We start from the raw sequence: 25,450 nt of genomic DNA on the forward strand, positions 1-25,450 counted from the left end.
TTGGAGGATTACGCGGAACAAGAGACATGCGGAAGGCCTGTTCATTTAGACAGCTACCGGATTCATTTGCATCCCCATCGCCGTTTCTTCCACAAACCTTCCCACGGTTCCCACTCCATGCAGAAGGTGGGACAGCTGACTCGCCAAGCGCTTCTGGTATTTCATCACCCTCAATGTTCTACACAGTGCCGCCACATCATCTTGATGACGTAGCCTATTTAGTCCCTTCGTGGGCCTTTTAGTCTATCTGCTGACTGGAAGCGAATGAATACCTCATACCTTTGTCGCGCTACAAACATCACCTCAAGTGAATACCTTATCGCTTCTGGAATTTTACCACCGTCAGTGTCATTTGCACGATGACGCCGGTTCGGCTCCTCTCTGATGGCGGAGAATCTTTCTATTTTCCTGTTTGCTTTTCGTATGTTATATTTCTCGAGTTTCCCTCGTGCCCTGCCAGGCCTTCGCCTCTTTTTAATTTTTAATGCGAGAGCTTTAGAAGCCTCATCAGAAAAAGGAATGTGTCACATAATTCCGAGATGGCAGGTGGCGTGACCTACAGCCTGAAAACCATGGCAAGGGTGAGACGTCCGGAGTTCGCGAAGAGCAGTGCGTAGAAGAAGGAAACTGTGCTTCGAAAGCTGTACTAGAAGCAACCATAGCGGAAAATATGCGGTGTTATATAATTCCTACGTGGCACTTGGTGTACCGGAAGAGCTCGAGGAGAGCATTGCGTGTGAAAATGAACCTTGCTATCCGCTATTTATGCCCTTCTTGCTATTTATACCCTTCAAATTTTGACCTCCTTCCCCTTGTATTACGATACCTTAACCACGAATCCTATTATATTTGCCGAACAACTGATCTGCCCCTGTAACAAAGTGTCTTCTGTCTACTAACACAGTCGTTCTCTATTGCCCGTAAAGCACTGCGAACGGTATTCTTCTACATTTTCCACATACTTGCTGTGTTTCCCAAGATGTCCTGAAGCTGAACACCGCCAAATATATTGCACGACTGCAGGAAGGTGTGACCATGGGATACTGTAGCTTTAAAATGTGCTCATGAATATATTAACCTTTTGTTCGGTATGTATTGCACACCTGGTGCTAGAGATTAGGTAGTACCATGCGAAAAGATTCCCCAAGTATATGGATGAGCCTCCCCCGTAACAGACTATTTGATAGCAATTTGGAACCTCTAATCAATTGTACGATTATTGGTTAATCAAAGACGCGTGCCCTGTTAGCTGTAACAGCCATCTGTGTTGCAAGTTCGCGGTGCTGAAGTATTCAACTCGCACGTAAAACATTAGGAATTGGCTTCAGAATTATGCTTCAGGTTTTCAAATGCGTCCTTGAAGCGGCGCGTGCAGTTTGTAACGAAAAAGTAACCATTAAAAAAGATGTGTACACACCTAATTATATCGAAAAAATTTTTATAGTGTGTTGTAGTTACTACGTCTCCATCTTATACTTTATTCTGCAAGTAATGACGTGAACAAACCTTGCATAGTTAAAAAAAAATTATGTCTTGGTATATGTTTGTTGGTTTGGTTGGGGTTCCTTTGTCCAAAGAATAGAATTGACAACAGTATTCACGTTTTCCCTCTTGCATATGGTTGATTGAGTTCAGACATGTTTTAAAAGAATTTTAAATAAATCAATACTAGAAGCCTTATCATTAGTAAATGCACTTTTGCGTTGCAGCCTGCGCGCAAAATTTGCGCTGTTTGGAAAGGAACTGTGGAGCGCATGAAAGGCTTGTTTCATTCTCGTTTTTTTTTGCTGCTTAGCGGAAGCGAGCGGTAAGCATTTAAAAGTCACTATGATAGACGATAGACAACCATGTTTTTCTTGCGCTATGTAGAGTTTTGTGCACGACAGAGAAAGAAGAACATTGTTCTCGTCATGACGAACATGTGCATGACCTCCTTCACAATTTCATTTAGGACCAATCGGGTTTGGGTATGTGTGGCACTCGTCGACACAATGGTTGTTGCACTGACGCGAGCAGGCGGGGCGGTCACCTGAAGAGTCGCAACGACTTTTCATGCATTTCTGCCAGCAGGAAGACACGCAGCTGCTCATATTTTCTGAATACGCCCTCGCGGCAGGTAGTACGCTGGAGTTCACCACGGGTGTGTTTCCCGGAAGAGGCGTTGTCGTATGCCGGCTCTTGCACGGGTTCTTCCACGAATAACAGTAGCACTCCAAATCGCAGCACCTTCCCAAAACGTTGTCACATGGGCGCTTCTGAGTGTCCACCTGTGGAGAATGGTGAGAGTAAATTATGGGGATTTTCGCTGTTGCGTAAATGAGACTCATGTACTTATTTGTCTCAAAGATGGCGTTGGAAGTTTCGAGTTGTGCATTTCTCATGGCATTTATCGTGCGCAGTGCATCGTGATACTGCGACATCTGCTTTTATGTATACAACTTCTGATTAAGCAGAACTTTAGTTGCGGCAGTTCTGTACTCAGACACGATGTAACAGGCAAGGATAAAGAATAATTTTTACAGACGTATACCCAGTGTTAACAGATATACACATTTCTTCGCGCGTAGATTTCAAAGCACATGCAAGAGAAGCCATTATCGTGAATACTTAACAACATGCTGATGATGTCTACATGCTTGGGCTCAGTTTTTATGACTAGCAGCATCAAGCATGATAAGGAATCGGAAACGAAAACTGCTGCCGGAAATGACCCAAGCTTTCCCCCAAAATTTTTTCGGCTGAAAATATTTTCCTCCGAACTCGCAAGATAGTTTCATATAGACGAGAAAACCAAATCACTGAGGAGAATTATGGGTCATGGAGAATAATGCAGAGCTCACATATATTGAATTTTTTGTTTAGTAGCTCCTCTTGGACGATTAATTTTAAACACGGTCCCGAGGGAGAGGTTTGCTGTTACTCAGGATATTTCTTTCTTTTGCTGGTAGAAATACAGGCCGTATCTCATTGTGTTCTCTTTGGGCAAGATTCCTTAGAAGGTGGGTGCTGTCGTCGAATGCTATTTAGCTCTGATTCTCTGCAACATAAGGCAAAGATTATCGGGAAACTGCGGCGAAGATGACGCGCAAACTGCCTCCGGAGTTGAGGTGAAATGTGGAAACCAAGCTTTAGGAAAGTTTTTAAAATTTTTCGCCAGAGTGATATCCACAAAAAATATTCTGATATCCTCAGCGGTATTCAAACAACCGTCAGCTAAGCAGAACCGCATCTTATCCTGAAGTGAAAGCGGTTCATTAGTTTCACACGAAAATTAAGTTGCTTTTGCGGCACTTGTGATTGTTAACAGTGCGGTTGACTTCTCTATTCTCTGTACTGTCACATAAAAATTAGCATTCCTGCATGTCAATTCTTTTCTCGATGTGCAGACTGTTTCTTGGCTACTATACTGCTACCATAGTGCTTATAGCGCACCGCATTTGTGTAGGAAACGCAGCGTCTTACTGAAAGTCCGGCACCCTGTGCCAGTCATGTTTCAACTGGCGTGCCAATTGGCGCCGGTTTCCACCACGTACTGCTTGCGGATACCTCTTTCGTAAGTTACCCTTAAAAAAATGGCTGGAGGTTTAGCATTGCTTAGCAGAACATATTGCATGAGAGCACAGTTTCTTGCAGCTGGACACCGCCACCACCTATACGTGAAAGCACGATTCAGGTGTCCACTGACCCAGGGAGCCATTTATGCGGGTATTCAAATTTTCTCGGGGTTTGTTTAGCTGCCGCGGTAGCATAGTGCACTGATGCATTGGTTCGAATCCCAGACGCGGTTATTTAATTTTTTTAATTTCATCTGGCACAAAACCCTCAAGCATCGCAAGGTCTTGCTTGAGGTTTACCCATCGAAAAAGGGCTTTCATACTAATACCATCGGGTCTGCGTCTCAACCTCACAGAATGGCAAGGTGTGTACGCTAAGCGTTCAAAATATCGTCAATGCGAGAAGTGCGGCTGTAGTCCCGGGTTAGCTCAGAACATGAAGTTACGCTATGAAGTCGGATTATACGAAATGCAACCTGATTTATGACAAAAACTTTATCTGATAGAAGGCAAGAGAAGTGCGAGAAAAGGGGGTAGTGATTTGTGCTTCACTTTCTACCTGTAAGGATCAGCTGCTGTTTGTACCACGAAAACGGATGCAAATGCCTCTTTCTTGGCAATGCCAAGGAGACAGCTTTATTGTTTATAGCTCTGCACGCTGCGCAGATGAACACATGAGGTTGGTAGACAGGCCGCAGAGAAACCAATTAAACTGGGACGGTTATGCGCAACAGAGGAACCTGTGAAATATCGGCGGATAAACTGTAAAGATTACCTTATTTAGAGATCTCCAACACTCCAGAACTAGCAGCAGTCTGGCAAATAACTGAAAGCACTCTTTCAGGACCTAATATGAGAACTAGCAGTAAAAAGAAAAGAAATGTGCCAGAAGGATGAGGCACTTTTGGTACGTGGACTGTCCCGGACGTATATTGCCCATTGTTCCTTAACAAAGAGGTATGCTCACGGCGCGTATTGTGAAACTTCACAAGCAATGCTCACGAAATATACGCGCTTTGTAAAATGTGGAGGGACAAGTTACCTTGCACGGCAAAGCATCAGTGCGACTTCCTGAACAGAGAGTGTACCTAATCATCTGGAAGTAAGAAAATTTTACGAAACAGTTATCAATTCGTAATTTGCGATTCTCGCCACACTTTACAGTCTCTGTGTCTTATTAGTTCGCTCAATTCCTTGAACCCTTTGTTACCGGCCTGTTTCTTTTGATTGCTCCCAGTCGAACGATTTGCCGAAATAACGATGATAGGAAAACTGTTATTCATATAGTTTTTCTGCGTGTTGTTCCGTCGAGGTCACTACATGGTTTTTCTTTCATATTATATTTAAGCTTTTATTTAGTCTTATATTTCTCATTTTAAACGATAGCGGCCGCAGAAAATAGTCAGCCGTGTATCCCACTCCTATTAGAGCTTAGACACATTAGAACCATGCGATATGGGTGCAGCAACTGGGGGTAGAAACTAACCTAAGTGTTCCCTTGTCGTTCGGGACACTTTCTTCTTCGTTGTTTACCGGTGTTCTACCTCTAATTTTAGAAGGCTATAAACATGGCTGATGAAACTGTTAACGCACATAAAACGAGCGTGCGACTCATCAGCATAGGAAAAGCTTCGGCAAATATTTAATTTCTATTATAATCCGTTTTATAGCGCACAAATATATTGTTCAGTAAAAGTAGCAAGCTATTCCCAATAAATTGGGAGTTTGGGTGATAACATGTGCACACCGTGACCTAGCTGCATTTGTTCGTTGTAGCAAACGCGAAGAGTAATGTAACCCGCCCCGGCTTTAAGCTCACCTATGGCGAAGAACCTTTGACGGATGTTTGGTAATGTCAATATTGTGACGGTAGCCTTTGAAATCATAATAAGCTTTTTATTAAACTGTGTTCTCACCAAAGTTTTCTACACACCTGAGGAGATAGTGGTGAGCTGTAGAAGGCTGGAAGTTGCAACACAACGGCTGTAATCAGGCAGCTTTGCTTATACACTCGGTGAGCTTTCGTATTCTGCTTCCCAATGACGTATATAATGCAGCACTAATTGAGGACGAGCTTTCCTCAAAATGTTAATGAAGATAAAAAATTGCAGTATGATGGGAAATTATTCATTGACGGATGGTGTAGATCAGTTCACAATGGTAGAGGTGTGAGAATAGTAGTCATACAGATGTCGAATCAATTACAAATCGGCTAGACTTGCTGCCCACACACAAATAGTGCGCTCAAAATCGAATCGAATACGAATCGAACAATGAAAGAACGGGATAAAATAAGATTCGAATATTTTTGTGATTATTCCCTACTTATGCGATTATTCGTCCAAAAATAATATTCAACTGAAACACCGACGCAATATCGGCGGCGCTTCAAGTCATGCAAATATGTAGCTGCCGGAAGAAGCAGCACGCATCACAAAGTCAGTACATCATTTCTTTCTTTATTTTTTTCTCCTTCGGGCAACATACAGGTATTGCCCACGAGGCAAGACAAAAGGAGGTGCTAAACCTCCTGACTGGGTCTTGTCCTCGCCTGGGTACATCATTCGTGCGCCCACAATTATCTTCAGGTACTGGTGATGACCGTGAACAAACAAACGCGTAATCTTAGTCGACGAAAGGAATGAGCGATCTAATTAACGCCTTGAATGTCGAGCATACACGCAGGGCTAGCTAAACCTGGCTCTATTCAATGGCACTGCCTAATACAGAAATATATGTCGGTATTCTGAACGCCGCTTTAGGAATGAACCGAGTCGCGGCGCTGACCCCATCTGCCCTCACAGGCCAATGGCGGCATCAGGCTTTGCGGCGCTGGAGTGAGTCTTGGTTTTGAAAGAGTCGTGAAACGTCGTGAAACGAAAAATTACGGCCTGCCCAATTCGAACACCAAGCTTAATATTCGAAAACTAATAAAAAAAACTTGCGACCACCGTGCATTGGCTTGGAATACTTTAGAGCATGCGCTATGCGATATCTTGAGCTAATTGATTATGAAAGTATTCGATTCGCAATTGTAAATTTTAGGTATTAGCACACAATTACGCCGGCAGCGTAAAAGGAATCCAGCGCATTTTGGAAAGTTAATGGTTAGCTCACGGGATGTAAGCTTTAGACTCAAGCCTTTGAACTATGAAAGCCGGTCAGCATTTTGTTCTCACCTTCATATCGAATAGTGTCTCGAGTCCTTGAGGATCAGTCTTAGCGGTCGTTTTGGTAATTCCAGGTGTTAACATTAGAAAGGCTATAGAAATGCCGGAACAGAGTTCTGAAAAGACGCAGATTGCAGAGACGACAATACGACTGTATTTCCACGCAGGAATGCAGTTAAAACGCTCATTGCTTATTGCAAAGAATTGTGACGCTTTTTGAGAGAAAATAGCAAAGTATTTATGCAGATTGGGAACGCAGATCCCGCTCCCTGATGTCTGATTGTTTTTTCATCAATACCTCTTTCTTTTCAACAAAACCATTCCGATAGTGGCTGCGTACTGATATTCCGCAAATTCCGAAAAAAACACTGTAAACGTTCGACATTCTCTGAAGATGCCTGCATTTATTGTTAAGAATATTGTCTTCTTTCACCAGTTTAATGCTGAGTGCTTAATTTCAGTCATAGGCTTGTCAATTTAAGTGCTTAAGAATTATAAGGTACATCTAATGAGCACAGAACAATTTACCGGGGATATTTAACTAATACCTATACTAGAACAGATCTTCAATCATAAGAGCTCTGATCTCACCCAGCAAACTAGTGGAAACCCTTATCCTGGTCGTCATTGTTGAGAACACGCACTCTTTGCTGATTGGAGAGTGCACACAAGGTGTAAGGCTTAAATTTTTTACGAGCTCATTTTCAAAACACTAACAAAACACGGCGCTTTCGCCGCAGCTGCTCATGAAGCTGCCCTTTGAAAATACTCACAAAAATTGTGTTGTGAGTATTCGTCCTGCAATGAGGCTCTTAGCAGTTTCTAGACATAGAAATCAAAACGCAGGGACTAGGTAACCAACTGGTATTAGAAAATGTTTGGAAATCAAAACAATAATTGAAAACTGAGGATATAGTTCCTTGATTGTGTTTGTGCAAAAACTTGGCTTTGCTATTCCTGCTAGTTTCTTTACCTAACTGGGTATGCAGTGGATTTTCTTTCTGTTGGGTAAATTATCAGCAAATTAGATCATCTTCTTATTCATACTGACCATTATTTGCCTTTTCAGAGAATTGCATTGCGATTGTGAACTCCATTGAACTCCATTTTGTTTGAGCCATTTTTCAGCTTTCAGATTGTTAGGTTCTGCTAATGTCATGCGTCATAGATCTCCTCAAACGAACAGCATTACTGCTGGCATGCTAAATGATAGCCATACTACATCGTGGTATCCGACGTGATAAGGACTCCTCATAGCAAAAGCAAAACGGCAGCACAGATTCGCGTCCAAAGCTATAGTGTCCTTGGCTAGCTCAAAGTATGTAAATCAGAAATGTTTCATGAAATGCTGCTGATGTAAGGACTCCCGCTACATACACAGTTAGAGCACTTGTCGCCTCCTAGGGAATTACTGGAAAGAAAAAAAATTTTCCTAATGAATTATTTCGAAATGGCGAGGAATTGCTCGAACATTATCACGATGAAAAAGCACGTGCTAAAAAGGAATATGTTTGCGGCCTTTATGAAGCAAACACTTTTAAGAGTGACCGTAATTTTTTTTTGTGTGTGTGTATCAGTCACTGGGCGCACAGCTGTAGGTGTCGGATTGATCGTTGTAGGTGTCGGTGTAGGATGGTACACCTACAGCGGTAGGTGTAGGATTGATCGTTCTACAACTCCAAAAAAGCTAACGGCTGCCTAAACCGCAAGCCCAGCATTAAGCTCAGTAGACTTAAAAAACCCTATCCTGTTAATTTCAACAGTGTAAGCATGCCCTCTAAAATGCAGTGCTTGTAGCTGCCCATAATTTTGCAATGTGAATATAGATACTGCCACGACACCTCGACCTCTGAAAACAAGGTATTTACCGCTCTCGGCGCAAAATGTTTTCCACCCTATAAACGCTAGTGAGTCTATTGCAACCACAACGACGGACTGCAAAAGCGATAGTTTTGTTTTAGTTTTGTCAGGGTGGAACCAGTGCAACACAGACGCAGGGCAAGAAAAAGGAGGAACACACACAACACCGCTGGACTTGCAACTGATTTATTTCCAAGAAAACCACCACATTTAAATTTTTCCCTGCGTAAGCGCACACTCTGGACGATGGGATCGACTGTATTAAGATAATAGAAAATTATATTGTTTATCCGTGATAAGGATAATTTGGTGATAATTTCCATTTGATTGTCGTGTACTTACAGGTGGCGATAATGTACCCTTGCAGACGTATATATGAAGTGAATTAGTGGACGTCCACCCTCTATGTAACGCTGTTTTCAGGAAGAGAATGCTGGTGCTAAATTTTGATGCCTGTCGAAGTAATACAGTGGTGCGAATGATGGTTGCATCTATGCCTCTGCAGTCGTATTAGCGCATGCGCAAGGTGCAGTCAATTGCTTTTGCTAAGAGTGTTGGACAACAAGCACAGCCATACGGCTACAAAGGAAACCTATACAGCTTCCGCAGGAAACTGCTTTGATGAAGCGGTCATCACTGGTTTGAACCCTGGACTAGGTCGATTTTTCTTTTAGCTGCGAAGTTTATGTAGAAGTGGTACTGCCTTCTTTCGTAGACGTGTGCCTGCGCTTGGGTTAGTGCCAATGATTAATTACTCCGTATTACGAGAGTGCGGAAACCAGTTGTTACCACACTCCCACGGGTTTAAATTATCAACAATATGGACTGCCAGCACCTCCTTATGAGGGTTGAAAATTGACCAGAAACCAATACCGCTTACATTAAGTGGGAATTGAGCCGCGCGCACAGAATGAAAAATTCGAGCGGACACTTAAGCTCCACCTTAAGTTTACGGCGTGGTAGCGTTAATGGGTTAATGCTCATATATGCGGAATTGGTCAATATCGACTTTACAGTCATACATTCGTGGGAGTCCTCATACCTCTCCTGATGCAGTAGTACAGGGAGCAAGCGATGCCCCACTGGCCTACGAGATAGCATGTGCTGCCAAAAGTAGGCCTTGGGCGACGCAGGTTGCTCTTTCGAGCAAAGTCTCGAGACCAATCACTAATTTAACTGCCAGTTTCCGCGGTTGTCATTTTGCTTGCAATCAGGTAGGCAGGTCGTTATAGTGGCACAAGGTCACGTGACCTAGGTGGTCCGTGTAGGTAGCTAGCTTCTCCGGGGATATATAGCTCACAACAGCAACTCCGACGACGATGACGCCGGATTTTCTGTAGAATGGGAGCCTTAACGCTATCGGGTAAAAATATTTGGCCTATAAGTAAGTTACGAAATCAGCCCTGTAGAATTGGATAAGCGAATGAACATTGGTATGAATATATGTATAGGAAATTAGAAAATAGTGGGCTTGGGCGAGACATCTGATGTGCCAAACAAATGAGCAAAATTTCGTTAGGTTTCCATGTAGCATTCGAATGGAAGGAAAGCGTAGCAGCGCACGGTAGAGATTGAAGAGCAAAGGTGAAATATTAGCAGTAGTGTAAAACAGTACTGACAAAGACTAAGCCTTCAGTGGGTGAATGGCCAGTCGTATCATGGCAAGTTGATCCTCCGGTGAAGAATATCCTAACCAGGCAGGTGAGGAGACAGGCGGAGAATAGAAAGCGAAAACTTGGACGAAAGGGGACGCGTTGGAAAATCTTGTGAGAAGTTGTCCGGAGCTGAAATGTCTCGAATTGAGCATGGCTGGCACAATGAGATAATCATCCAGAAAACAGTGCAAATATGTTACTGCTGTCTTGATATCCGTGATTCGAACGAAAGAAGAAACGTATTATCAAAACAAGGGCAAAAAGATAACACCAAACAGGTGTTATCTATGGTGAACTCACCATGCACTAGAAAGAAACGAGTAGCCTTCCAAACCTTAGGACGGCAAGGATTGTGGTCACGTATCGTTATTTAAACAGGAAACACTTATATTGGTTGAAAGGTAACCTCCGAACAATGTACATTTCTTTGTTTAATATCATTTAGAGCTGGTATTGAATCTGTGACTGAAGAAATCAAAAATATACTTGCCTGAACATGAAAGAAGCTGGATGCTGTAGAACGAGTCCAGCGTGTCTACCAAATGCATTTTTCGTCACGCATTCGGGGACGATTTTTTGCTGGCCGACCGTCCTGCTTCTCTAGAGGTAAAACACGTTGTCAGCGCGACTGGCGTGCTGATATAGTCTGAATAACAAATCCAGATTCTTTATTTTTGTTATGACGACTTGCCATGCGGCATCGGATGACGCTGTCGATAAGCTAGCGTAGGTGGTGGAGGCTATTCTTTTCCAGGAACTTAAGCTGGCTCAGGTTCTCAGAATTGCTTGTTAGGGACTAGGACTGGTCTTCCACCTTTTGAGCCTCACACTAAACTGCCAGCTTGTTCTTGAGGCCTGCGTTACTGAACACTTCCAGAAAAAAGTGGCGATGACAGACCTCCGGGGCCGACGGGCAACATTTAGCTCATGTTCTCTGTAGTGTTACTTCATGCCAGCACCATCGGCATTTTACCGGCATAGTAAGGGCCGTCTCCTCCTCCTTCTACGGGACACTTCTACATTAATGCTTATTTATGAGGGAGGGGTAAGAGTACACCTGTATCTGGGAGCGTTCACTTCGTCTTAAAGAGGATGTGATGCTCGGATGGGTGGTGCTGAGATGAAAAGAGAGGCAATCCTATGACACGTTCGTGTTTTGGGTGTTGCTTGGAAAAAGTCTGCTTTCCTCTAGTGAATTTTGAGAGCACCTTTTTGTCTCCTTGTTTCTTACTGCCTGTCAGTACTTGTTTTTATTGGAAGCCCGCATTTCTTGAGTGATTCCTACTTTTTTTGTTACTCCTTCAAAGTAATAAAACCTGTTAAAGAATGCGTCATATTCATGAAAAATTTGCGCAGAATAACGCAAGACGGATGGGAGAAACACGTACACACACACGAGCGCTCGTGTGTGTACGTGTTTCTCCCTTCCGTCTTGTGTTATTCTGAGCAAATTTTTCTTGAATATGTCGCTACACCACCTGGCCCAACATTCTGCTCTACTAAGGAATGCGTGTGTGTATGGCTTTTGTTATAGGCACTCTAATAATGTTAGAAGCACTGTACAGGGAGAAAGCAGCTGGTAATGATCAGATATCCACAGATCGATGGAAAGACAGCAAGGAAAGTGGTCTGAAAAATCTGGCCACTGTGTATACTCAATCCCTCATGACCTCGAGCGTACCGTAATCTTGAAAAGACACTAACATTATCTCGATTCACAAGGACGCGGACTTGAGATAATACAGACCAGACACCTCTATGTCCGTTTCTTAACAGCTATTCAGACACGTCATCATTAATAGAATCACAACAACTTCAGAGATCAATGAACGAAAGGAACTAGAAGGCTTTCGAAAAGTGTGCTCCCCTTATAAAAATTTCTATAGAAAGTCCATAGACTGTCTATAGACTTTAGTCTATGAAGTCTATAGACTGTCTATAGACAAATCCTTTAGACTGGTCTATAGACAGTCTATAGATTTATGGCCATACACTTTTAGTAGACTTTTGTCTATAGACAGTCTATAGACAAATGTCTACTGAAAGTTTATAGGTCTATAGGAAGTCTATAGACACGTGTCTATAGACAGTCTATAGACGATCTATAGACTTATGGTCATACATTTCCTATAGAGTTGTCTATAGACCGTCTATAGACACTTGTCTATAGACGGACTATAGACGACCTATAGACTTATGGCCATGGACTTCCTGTAGATTACTGTCTATAGACAGTCTACAGACAAAAGTCTACTGGTCCAGTAGACATATGTCTATAGACTGTCTATAGACATTCCATAGGTGTGTGGCCTGACAGTGCTATAGACCTTTGTCTATAGACAGTCTATAGACCTCTGTCTACTAAACTATTAGTAGACCATTATCTATAAACTGCCTATAGACAGTCTACAACCACTGAAAAAAGTCACCAGAGTTCACAAATGACACAATCAATATACTTACAAATTTAGTTTTATTTCCAAGCTATCCAGGCCGGGAATATGCAATACATGGACCATAAGAATGCACAATAACATAAATGTTGAAAGTAACAGCCCCGCTAGTTTCCTCAGAAGCATTCTTGCGGCCTGTTGTCTGCAGTCAATCATCCGGGCATGTTCACCTGTACAGCACAAAGGAAAAAAATAACAGAGGAACTGAAAAAAAAATTCCCATACCATCCCTACACATGTGCTTTACAATGAAAGGCATATCCTGGCTATGCCATTCTAGAAAGGCAATCTTGATCTTTTGGTTTTATGGGGTTCAAAGACCCAAGGCGACACAGGCTACAAGACGCTGAAGTGAAAGGCTGCGGAATAATTTCGGCCAACTCTGCAGAGTACACAAGCCTTTAGCATTTTGCCTCTATTAAAATGCGACCGCATAGGCCGGAATCGAACCTGCATCTTTCAGGTCGCCAGACGAACATGATAGCCACTGAGCCATCGCGCCGGCGCAATCATTTCAGTAAATACACGACAGATTATAAGTGTCTTCATAAAACATTGTAACAAAGACCCGTAATCCCTGGAGCACTCTACTCTGAATCCAGTACTGATACTGATTTCTGTATGGCAATCCTTTTACATTATTTGTAACAGAAGACATTGAACAATTGTGCCACATATCTGCATTGACTCGCAAGGAGGTGTTAAGAATGCCACCTCCATAAAATACAGATTCAGCGCACCTTACACAGGGATCCAAAAAGAAGAATATTGCAGCATTTATTCTTATAACCGCTATAGAAGAAGCGCTTCAAAATACCCTGCGTGAAGCCTGGTATACCCGGCCAAATTTTTAACTGGCTCTGGTGTTGCATCGCTAAATGCACCTTGTAAAAAAGGTGCCTTTTAGCTACACTGCTGGCATATTCATGCTGTAATTTGACGAGTGAAATGTCATTTCGTGGTTCCTTTTTGTTCATATATTGTTTGAGTGCAGCACTTGCGTGTTTAGATCAACGTTATCAGAAATATTCGTCTGCCACTACAACAGCTGAAACAAGCGGCAGACGCAGCAATGAATCTGGTCCATATGGCCTCATCCTCTGGGTAAACTACCACTCCTTTCATGGCGGACAAGTCGTTTACCTAGAGTAAGTGCAAATGCGCCACCAGAACCATTGGTGCGTATTCCGCTTGTTTCGGCTGTTCGTAGCAGCAGACGATGAATATTTCTGAAAACTTTGATCGAAACACGCAAGTACTCCACTCAAACGTTATATTAACAAAAAGAAACTATGAAATGCCATCTCAGGTGTCAAATTACAACATGAATATTCCAGCAGTGTAGCCAAAAGGCACCTTTTTTACAAGGTTCATTTATCGATGCAACACCAGAGCCAGTTAAAGATTTGGCCGGGTGTACGTAAGTCGATACTCAAACGGGCACAAGCTATACAAAACCGGCAGGCAGAAGCGACCAGTTCACCACAGATTTGCGCCTATAACTTGAAGCACAAAGATGCAACAGCATACTCGTACATCTGCGCGTGCTCTTAGAAACAAGCGGGTTGCAGCGCTTCCATGCCGCGCTCATTATTCAGAAAACCCATACTGCACACAGAGGCTGCAGCTGCGCCGTTTCAAAAGCAGTCGCGAGTTTAAGACAACAAATTACTGTCACGATAAAATACCGTCTGAAATTCATTTAGTCTTTCCTTCAAGTGCAGCCCCAACAGCGCCGTAAAGAGGTGTGTTTCTTGCATGGAGGTAGCCTAACCCAACGCTGCTAGAAAAAAATCAACGAAAGCATTGAACGTGCTCAAAGTACGAAGTATTTAAATGAAGCAATTAACGCTTTCAAGAGGTGCAGCTATAGTAACACGAGAGCTTAATTTAATTTTAGGCGCAAATAAGCGGCGAATTACATCGGCGCTTTCGTAAGTTAGCAGTCTGAAATCAGAAACACATACTTTGCCTCTCGCGCAAATGGTATTCTAGAAATCTGTGCACGCGTGAGCGGGATTCATGAACGAACCACTCGGAAATAAATGTAAGCCCCCTCTTGTCGAGCCGACCTTTACCCAGCTTTCAAAATGAAGTGCCCGCAGGTGAGCGGGGGCGGCCAACGGCTCTGATGACAGACATGGAGGAATCCGTACGTGTGCAACGACGGGGAGACGGGATGGAGCTCGTGGGTTCTTCGCGGTGTTTGAGCACGCCGGCCAATCGCGGGGGCAATGAATTTTATACCATCACACTAAAAGAATTCCTTCAGCGCTGCTTAACTACAACTTTGACAAACGTCTCGCGCTCCAGTCTGTAGCGTTACAAGACACCTTTGCTGAAACGTCGGCGCCCACGACGCGCACCGAGCGAGCGTCCATATAGGTAGGAAGGAAATGCACACCTCAAAAAGAACAGCACTCTAAGGTCCAGACAAGCGATAACACAAAGATTAGAAAATAAATGTAATCCACCACAGAACGAGAGTGTATGTAAGTACGTTTTCGGAGGTGCAAAGTAAATTGAGCTCACACGGCGCTAACTACCGCACAGTTCCATTTCGGCCGTCATTCACAGGCTAAACGACATTTCTGGCCGCGCGTCTACCTTGAAACACGAAAACTCTAGTAGACAGCTCGCGAGGAGCGGCTTATCATCAAGGGCATCGCACAGACTGCCTTTCCGCGCGTTAGTAAAGACAGCGGCACAGAGATAAGCGGCATTAGTCGAGAACCCGATGGCTTCCGCCTTAGAAACGAAGATAGGACGTTTGTCACTGCGCACATAATCTGTTCTGCACACACAGCACTGCTTAGAGTGGTTTAGGAGACCAAATTAATAAAATATAAACGTATAGACTTACCGTAAGCGGACGATGCAGCTGGATTTTGAAGAAAACGTAATCCGCGAAAAAAACGCCGACTCCACCGATGCAGCCACGCACAGGGTTGTTTGCAGCCCGAATGATTTTCCGCCGTCTCGTGGTAAAACGGTAAAACGTGAAACAGAAACCCATTTCACGGTCGTATCTTTATCGCTCGCACACTTTCTGTGTGGAGCTTGATCTGATATCCAAGACCACAGAAGGTAACTGGTTTATAAGCGTGAATTCTTCGCATACCCTCTAAAAACCTTATTGTTTTCGTGAAAAGAGAACCGAAATCTAACTGCTTGACTGTATACGCGCCGCATCTCCCACCGAATAGTATGTGGTACAATTCTCAAATAATAATTATAATGTTGCATAGCATAACGTCTTTTTTGCGTGTGTTCGTGTTTAGAAAACTGATATGCTCGACATCAGCGTGTCATCGGCTCCGAAGCAACAGGTGCAAGGGTAGGAACGAAAAAATACTGGCTTTCTGATTGTTGCGTCGGTGAACTTATTCACGTGAATACAGACTGCAAAGGTATAAATGGGAGATGTTAATCGCACAGAGGACCAGGCTCTTTGAGACTATTCTGAGGTGTTTCTAAGCGATGGGCGCTTCCTTGAATTCTCACACCCGTCTTTCCCCCTTTATTTTCAGGACGTTTTAAAGAGAAGTGTAGAAGCGTTGATGAAATGTGTCGGATTTCAGCGCTTTGGACAGTAACGATCGAAAGATGGAATGGAACTGTGTCGAGCGATTCCTTTAGGGACAGCGTATTCATTCGATGTAGTACAGTTTGCGGCGCCTTTACTTCAAGAACGGCTGCCTTGCCGCGGCTTACTTGTTAGCATTAAATATTTAACTTTATTGACAATATACGTCACGATATAACGAAAAGGAGCTTCCCTTATAAAAATTTCTATAGAAAGTCCATAGACTGTCTATAGACTTTAGTCTATGAAGTCTATAGACTGTCTATAGACAAATCCTTTAGACTGGTCTATAGACAGTCTATAGATTTATGGCCATACACTTTTAGTAGACTTTTGTCTATAGACAGTCTATAGACAAATGTCTACTGAAAGTTTATAGGTCTATAGGAAGTCTATAGACACGTGTCTATAGACAGTCTATAGACGATCTATAGACTTATGGTCATACATTTCCTATAGAGTTGTCTATAGACCGTCTATAGACACTTGTCTATAGACGGACTATAGACGACCTATAGACTTATGGCCATGGACTTCCTGTAGATTACTGTCTATAGACAGTCTACAGACAAAAGTCTACTGGTCCAGTAGACATATGTCTATAGACTGTCTATAGACATTCCATAGGTGTGTGGCCTGACAGTGCTATAGACCTTTGTCTATAGACAGTCTATAGACCTCTGTCTACTAAACTATTAGTAGACCATTATCTATAAACTGCCTATAGACAGTCTACAACCACTGAAAAAAGTCACCAGAGTTCACAAATGACACAATCAATATACTTACAAATTTAGTTTTATTTCCAAGCTATCCAGGCCGGGAATATGCAATACATGGACCATAAGAATGCACAATAACATAAATGTTGAAAGTAACAGCCCCGCTAGTTTCCTCAGAAGCATTCTTGCGGCCTGTTGTCTGCAGTCAATCATCCGGGCATGTTCACCTGTACAGCACAAAGGAAAAAAATAACAGAGGAACTGAAAAAAAAATTCCCATACCATCCCTACACATGTGCTTTACAATGAAAGGCATATCCTGGCTATGCCATTCTAGAAAGGCAATCTTGATCTTTTGGTTTTATGGGGTTCAAAGACCCAAGGCGACACAGGCTACAAGACGCTGAAGTGAAAGGCTGCGGAATAATTTCGGCCAACTCTGCAGAGTACACAAGCCTTTAGCATTTTGCCTCTATTAAAATGCGACCGCATAGGCCGGAATCGAACCTGCATCTTTCAGGTCGCCAGACGAACATGATAGCCACTGAGCCATCGCGCCGGCGCAATCATTTCAGTAAATACACGACAGATTATAAGTGTCTTCATAAAACATTGTAACAAAGACCCGTAATCCCTGGAGCACTCTACTCTGAATCCAGTACTGATACTGATTTCTGTATGGCAATCCTTTTACATTATTTGTAACAGAAGACATTGAACAATTGTGCCACATATCTGCATTGACTCGCAAGGAGGTGTTAAGAATGCCACCTCCATAAAATACAGATTCAGCGCACCTTACACAGGGATCCAAAAAGAAGAATATTGCAGCATTTATTCTTATAACCGCTATAGAAGAAGCGCTTCAAAATACCCTGCGTGAAGCCTGGTATACCCGGCCAAATTTTTAACTGGCTCTGGTGTTGCATCGCTAAATGCACCTTGTAAAAAAGGTGCCTTTTAGCTACACTGCTGGCATATTCATGCTGTAATTTGACGAGTGAAATGTCATTTCGTGGTTCCTTTTTGTTCATATATTGTTTGAGTGCAGCACTTGCGTGTTTAGATCAACGTTATCAGAAATATTCGTCTGCCACTACAACAGCTGAAACAAGCGGCAGACGCAGCAATGAATCTGGTCCATATGGCCTCATCCTCTGGGTAAACTACCACTCCTTTCATGGCGGACAAGTCGTTTACCTAGAGTAAGTGCAAATGCGCCACCAGAACCATTGGTGCGTATTCCGCTTGTTTCGGCTGTTCGTAGCAGCAGACGATGAATATTTCTGAAAACTTTGATCGAAACACGCAAGTACTCCACTCAAACGTTATATTAACAAAAAGAAACTATGAAATGCCATCTCAGGTGTCAAATTACAACATGAATATTCCAGCAGTGTAGCCAAAAGGCACCTTTTTTACAAGGTTCATTTATCGATGCAACACCAGAGCCAGTTAAAGATTTGGCCGGGTGTACGTAAGTCGATACTCAAACGGGCACAAGCTATACAAAACCGGCAGGCAGAAGCGACCAGTTCACCACAGATTTGCGCCTATAACTTGAAGCACAAAGATGCAACAGCATACTCGTACATCTGCGCGTGCTCTTAGAAACAAGCGGGTTGCAGCGCTTCCATGCCGCGCTCATTATTCAGAAAACCCATACTGCACACAGAGGCTGCAGCTGCGCCGTTTCAAAAGCAGTCGCGAGTTTAAGACAACAAATTACTGTCACGATAAAATACCGTCTGAAATTCATTTAGTCTTTCCTTCAAGTGCAGCCCCAACAGCGCCGTAAAGAGGTGTGTTTCTTGCATGGAGGTAGCCTAACCCAACGCTGCTAGAAAAAAATCAACGAAAGCATTGAACGTGCTCAAAGTACGAAGTATTTAAATGAAGCAATTAACGCTTTCAAGAGGTGCAGCTATAGTAACACGAGAGCTTAATTTAATTTTAGGCGCAAATAAGCGGCGAATTACATCGGCGCTTTCGTAAGTTAGCAGTCTGAAATCAGAAACACATACTTTGCCTCTCGCGCAAATGGTATTCTAGAAATCTGTGCACGCGTGAGCGGGATTCATGAACGAACCACTCGGAAATAAATGTAAGCCCCCTCTTGTCGAGCCGACCTTTACCCAGCTTTCAAAATGAAGTGCCCGCAGGTGAGCGGGGGCGGCCAACGGCTCTGATGACAGACATGGAGGAATCCGTACGTGTGCAACGACGGGGAGACGGGATGGAGCTCGTGGGTTCTTCGCGGTGTTTGAGCACGCCGGCCAATCGCGGGGGCAATGAATTTTATACCATCACACTAAAAGAATTCCTTCAGCGCTGCTTAACTACAACTTTGACAAACGTCTCGCGCTCCAGTCTGTAGCGTTACAAGACACCTTTGCTGAAACGTCGGCGCCCACGACGCGCACCGAGCGAGCGTCCATATAGGTAGGAAGGAAATGCACACCTCAAAAAGAACAGCACTCTAAGGTCCAGACAAGCGATAACACAAAGATTAGAAAATAAATGTAATCCACCACAGAACGAGAGTGTATGTAAGTACGTTTTCGGAGGTGCAAAGTAAATTGAGCTCACACGGCGCTAACTACCGCACAGTTCCATTTCGGCCGTCATTCACAGGCTAAACGACATTTCTGGCCGCGCGTCTACCTTGAAACACGAAAACTCTAGTAGACAGCTCGCGAGGAGCGGCTTATCATCAAGGGCATCGCACAGACTGCCTTTCCGCGCGTTAGTAAAGACAGCGGCACAGAGATAAGCGGCATTAGTCGAGAACCCGATGGCTTCCGCCTTAGAAACGAAGATAGGACGTTTGTCACTGCGCACATAATCTGTTCTGCACACACAGCACTGCTTAGAGTGGTTTAGGAGACCAAATTAATAAAATATAAACGTATAGACTTACCGTAAGCGGACGATGCAGCTGGATTTTGAAGAAAACGTAATCCGCGAAAAAAACGCCGACTCCACCGATGCAGCCACGCACAGGGTTGTTTGCAGCCCGAATGATTTTCCGCCGTCTCGTGGTAAAACGGTAAAACGTGAAACAGAAACCCATTTCACGGTCGTATCTTTATCGCTCGCACACTTTCTGTGTGGAGCTTGATCTGATATCCAAGACCACAGAAGGTAACTGGTTTATAAGCGTGAATTCTTCGCATACCCTCTAAAAACCTTATTGTTTTCGTGAAAAGAGAACCGAAATCTAACTGCTTGACTGTATACGCGCCGCATCTCCCACCGAATAGTATGTGGTACAATTCTCAAATAATAATTATAATGTTGCATAGCATAACGTCTTTTTTGCGTGTGTTCGTGTTTAGAAAACTGATATGCTCGACATCAGCGTGTCATCGGCTCCGAAGCAACAGGTGCAAGGGTAGGAACGAAAAAATACTGGCTTTCTGATTGTTGCGTCGGTGAACTTATTCACGTGAATACAGACTGCAAAGGTATAAATGGGAGATGTTAATCGCACAGAGGACCAGGCTCTTTGAGACTATTCTGAGGTGTTTCTAAGCGATGGGCGCTTCCTTGAATTCTCACACCCGTCTTTCCCCCTTTATTTTCAGGACGTTTTAAAGAGAAGTGTAGAAGCGTTGATGAAATGTGTCGGATTTCAGCGCTTTGGACAGTAACGATCGAAAGATGGAATGGAACTGTGTCGAGCGATTCCTTTAGGGACAGCGTATTCATTCGATGTAGTACAGTTTGCGGCGCCTTTACTTCAAGAACGGCTGCCTTGCCGCGGCTTACTTGTTAGCATTAAATATTTAACTTTATTGACAATATACGTCACGATATAACGAAAAGGAGCTTGTCAAGGCTCCTGAAAATATACAGGTGGGTGTTGTAATGTCCTCACGCAATACTTTTTTAATTTCCGTAATAGCGAAGGAGGTGGAGGACTCCCGACATAGTTGCGGTCACCAGATGCAGGTCCCCGCAGCATGCAGTGCAAAAATAAATTGGCATTGTTCTATACTTAGTCGAAAGTCAGTGTATCGAACATTGTTAGATAAAATTAGGATTGTTATAGACTGGTCTATAGACAGCAGACTATCTCTAGTGTACAGTGCATAGACGAAAGGAAATTGAGGTATTTGTAGACTGTAGTCTATAGAGAGTCTATAGACCGACTATAGACGAAAGGAAATTGAAGCAGCTATAGACCGTAGTCTATAGAGAGTCTATAGACCGTCTACAGACGAAAGCAAATTGAGGCTATAGACATTAGTCAATAGACAGTCTATAGACCATCTATAGACGAAAGAAAATTGAGCCAGCTATAGACTTTAGTCTATAGAACGTCTATAGACAAAAAGAAATTGAGGCAACTACAGACCTTGGTCTATAGAGAGTCTATAGACCGTCTATAGACAAAAGGAGATTGTGACAGCTATAGACCTTAGTCTATATCGAGTCTATAGACCGTCTATAGACAAAAGGAAATTGAAGCAATTATAGACTTTAGTCTATAGAGAGTCTATAGACAAAAGGAAATTGAGGCAGCTATAGACCTTAGGCTATAGCGAGTCTATAGACTGTCTATAGACGAAAGGAAATTGACGTAGTTATAGACCTAAGTCTATAGGGAGTCTATAGACCGTCTATAGACGAAAGGAAATTGAGACAGCTATAGACCTTAGTCTATAGGGAGTCTATAGACCGTCTATAGACGAAAGGAAATTGAGACAGCTATAGACCTTAGTCTATAGATAGTCTATAGACCGTCTATAGACAAAAGGAAATTGAGGTAGTTATAGACTTAAGTCTATAGAGAATCTATAGACCGTCTATGGACTAAAGGAAATTGAGGCTGCTATAGACTTTAGTCTATAGAGAGTCTATAGATAGTCTATGGACAAAAGGAAATTGAGACAGCTATAGACTTTAGTCTATAGATTTTCTATAGACTGTCTATAGACAAAAGTAAAAGTCTATAGGATGTCTATAGAGTCTATAAAAAGTCTATAGAAAGTCTATAGACCATTTTTATAAGGGTCTGCAATAAACCATATTCACGCTTTCAGTCAGGTGATGACCATAACCAGTCGTTATATAGCCAGCCCTTCAAAAATTACGAGAAACCATACGAAACAGTCAAAACATAAGCACCGGTACCGGCGTTGTGTAATAAGGGTGTAAAAGAGCCATGTGTGATAGGACTTGAATATATCTAGAGGAGGTGGATAGCCGTAAGTGTCCTCTATAAACAAAGTAATCCCAATAAGGAAGGATATTAGGCAGGTAGACATGTACCATCTTTCAAGACTATTCATCGCTTTTTCAAAGGAGGTAATGAGACACCTGGATTTTGAATGGTCAGAGATAAGACCTAAAGAAAATACATTAATAATGTGTGATTCGCTGGTTACATTGCCTCTCTAAGTGGCTCAGGGGACAAACTGCAATCCATGATCAATGGCCTGGGCAGAAAAGGCAGGACGATTAGTTTGAAAATAATATGCAGACAACTAAAGTAACGCTAAAAATTGTCGGAGGAACAGCGGTGATTGCTTTATATATCGAAGTGCTGAAAGGGGTTAATAAACAACTCTACTCAGGGATCACAAAATGAACAAGGGAGGGGAAAACCTCAGGTTGCTTGAGCCAACGTTTCGACAAGGGGACTTGTCTTCGTCTGGGCAAAGCGTTCATCATTGGCAGGGATTAAATATGGCCTTCGCTCCGAGGAGGAAGGCCCCGGGTGGGGGAAGGAAAGTGGTGTTAGAGGGGATGCGTGTCAGGAAGGGGAGGGAGGTGAATCTTGATTCGTTAAGCTGCAATAGTGGAAAAACTTATATCCGGGGGGAGTGTAATGAACAAAGGCTTTGAAGGGGCAGCGCCGGGGGGGGGGGGGGGGAGGCGCTGGGTGGACCTGTAAGACTCAGATGAGAGGATTAGCGTGGCCTTCCTCCTCGGAGCGAAGGCCCTATGTAATCCCTGCCAATGATGAACGCTTTGTCCAGACGAAGACAAGTCCCCTTGTCGAAACGTTGGCTCAAGCAACCTGAAGTTTTCCCCTCCCTTGTTCATTTTGTGATCGCCAAGGACCATCTACCACACACTCTGTCTACCATGGACTCTACTCAGGGAAGGTAGAGACGCCAGGTCCGGACCACCAGGGTAAAATAATTTGCGGAATAAGAATACTGTCCAGTGAATTTGGGAAGTACTCTCAGATTATAAATGAAATGTAACCATTACCCTTCAAGATGAAGAGACGAGTTTATAACAACTCTAACTAGGGACAGAAGGGGAGAGACAACAGAACTGGTTCTATTTGAACTGAGGGCAACGCAGCGAGCTATAGAAAAGCAAATGAGACGGGTAACGTTAAGCACAGGAAGAGAGCAGAATGGGTCAGGGAACAAGCCATACATAAGGACGCCCAATTAGAAATCAAGAAAAAGTTGGCATGTGCAGGGCATGTAATGGGAAGCCAAGATAATCGAGAGGTCATAAAGGTTAACGGACCAAATTCCAAGCCATGGCAATCTCAGTAGGAAGTGGAAGAAAGGTAGGTGAACTGATGAGAAAAGGAAGTTTGTGGTGATAATTTTGACATAACAGACCAAGGACCAGATAAATTGGGGAGACTGGAAGGCCTGCATCCTGCAGAGGGCGTTGTCGGAATGGTGATAATGATGATCGAGGCTATGGTATTTATAAACTTTATTGCAGCACATACAGCGTACAGCTCGATCTGAAAAAATGTACGTGAGGTTAGCGACGTACAACTGCAGTGTGATTAACTCAATGTTTCGGGATAGTATTCGCCGTTCTTCAGCCCTTCTCTGTGTCGAATGAGTTTGTTCAAACCACGTTCCTGGACTTATTATTTTAAACACCGCTCGAGTTGTCAGCTTGTCTTTACGGCAAGGTTTTTCGTTTTGTTTGCAGTTACTGCCGTGTACGCCAGCGGAGCAGTGTTTATCATTTCCGATGTCGGTGTTGTCATCTTACTGTATTAGGCTGCAACGGGCGTATCGTACTTTCCTTTTAGCTGTTTCGTAGTGTCTCTATTTTTAATGCGTTCAGTCAAAGGGCTGAGCTGTGCATATTCCTGGAGAATCTGGATGAGAGAAAAAATGTTGGCAGGGTGGTGGTAATGCGGATTGAGTTCCTATTTATTGTTTCTAGAGCCTTCCGCTGTCACCTGGTAAGTCAGTGGAACAGAGCCACATTAATCCAGATTTTTCAGCCCGATTCTTAGATGATGTCGATAGATTTTTATGGCGCAGACATGTGGGGCCAACGAGCACCACGTGCTATTTGTACTAGTGTGCAATTTGTAGATTTCGCGTGGAAAGTAGGTGTTTTCAGTGAACTTGAGTGCAGAGCTATGTAGGAATTTGATAAAGTAACGGAATATAGCGCATATTAGAACGCCGTTGCTGACAGGATATCATGCTGGAAATAAACTAGCGCGGTTGTGTACTAGGCACACCATTCCTGCCGTGCTGTCATGGAGCAGCGTAGCCGGCAAGCCAACTACTCTAGGGAACGAAGTGGGGCTGGCTCGAGCTGAACGAACGCAAGGAAGGATGACGTAAACAAAAGAAATATGAGCAGTTTACTAATGCGGACCTTAGAGTCAACGCAATGTAACATCGCATATTCTTTAGAGCACAAAGGATTATTATGTATTGATGAGCTTTGGCGCACCACGTATTGTAGCTGACGGCATTTCAGTGTTACTTTGTAAAAACAGAGAGCCTGGCTACTCTTTATTCACCATTTGTAGAAACGAAACTTTCTTGTCTTCTAAGGCAATGTTGGAATGTTGTACAGATCCTTGGTGGAATTATTTTTTGGTATTTCCAACATTTTAAACGCATGCTAGCACAGATGTTAATACCATTATTAGTCGCAAAATGCCATATATATTGCAAACTCAGCAAAAAAAGCGCACCCGGATGGTTAAAAATCTGCGTGTAGGTGAAAAAAAAAATAATGGATTGAAAAGAGACGGAAGAGGCAGGGTGTGACGAAACCAAACACGAGTATTTTAAACCACGTCCAGTTTTCGGCGCTGTTGCTGTCACAATAATTAAGCTCACCAGCTATGCCAGACACCCTCCATGACCATGCAAAAATAAATAAGGTGCCCTTTGAAGTACAGAGCCTGTGTTGACTTTGGCTGAATTTTCAAATGCTGGCATAACACGCAATCAGAATAAATAACAAATAAAAAACAGCAAATGATTAAGAAATTTATCTTTACCATGAAGGGATGCCTGGAGGTCAACGCAACAAAATAGTCAGAAATCGAGATTAAAAGAGCTAGGAGTTGTTGTACTTGGAATTCGTAATCCGTTCATTTGCCTGTGTCAGCTACACACATAAAAGAAAAACGGACAAAGCAAAGATTTGCCGCGTCAATTAACAGAACTTTACTAAGCTGTCTATAAAAATCATTTGTAAATAAA

General features: G+C 43.1%; 1 protein-coding gene across 1 annotated transcript; it reads right to left on the bottom strand.

The window, feature by feature from the left end:
• Positions 1-1,943: 1,943 nt before the first annotated feature.
• Positions 1,944-7,352, bottom strand: LOC149331282 (uncharacterized). The gene is made up of 4 exons (XM_089556188.1): positions 7,316-7,352; positions 6,734-6,816; positions 4,597-4,650; positions 1,944-2,267 (listed from the first exon to the last, which is right to left on the bottom strand). Exons 1-4 carry the CDS (start codon positions 7,350-7,352, stop codon positions 1,944-1,946), a joined length of 498 nt encoding a protein of 165 aa, XP_089412314.1.
• Between the last annotated feature and the right edge of the window lie 18,098 nt (positions 7,353-25,450).

Source organism: Amblyomma mixtum, chromosome 8 (genome assembly GCF_055824585.1).
Source record: "Amblyomma mixtum isolate Tamu chromosome 8, ASM5582458v1, whole genome shotgun sequence".
Classification (NCBI taxonomy): domain Eukaryota; kingdom Metazoa; phylum Arthropoda; class Arachnida; order Ixodida; family Ixodidae; genus Amblyomma; species Amblyomma mixtum.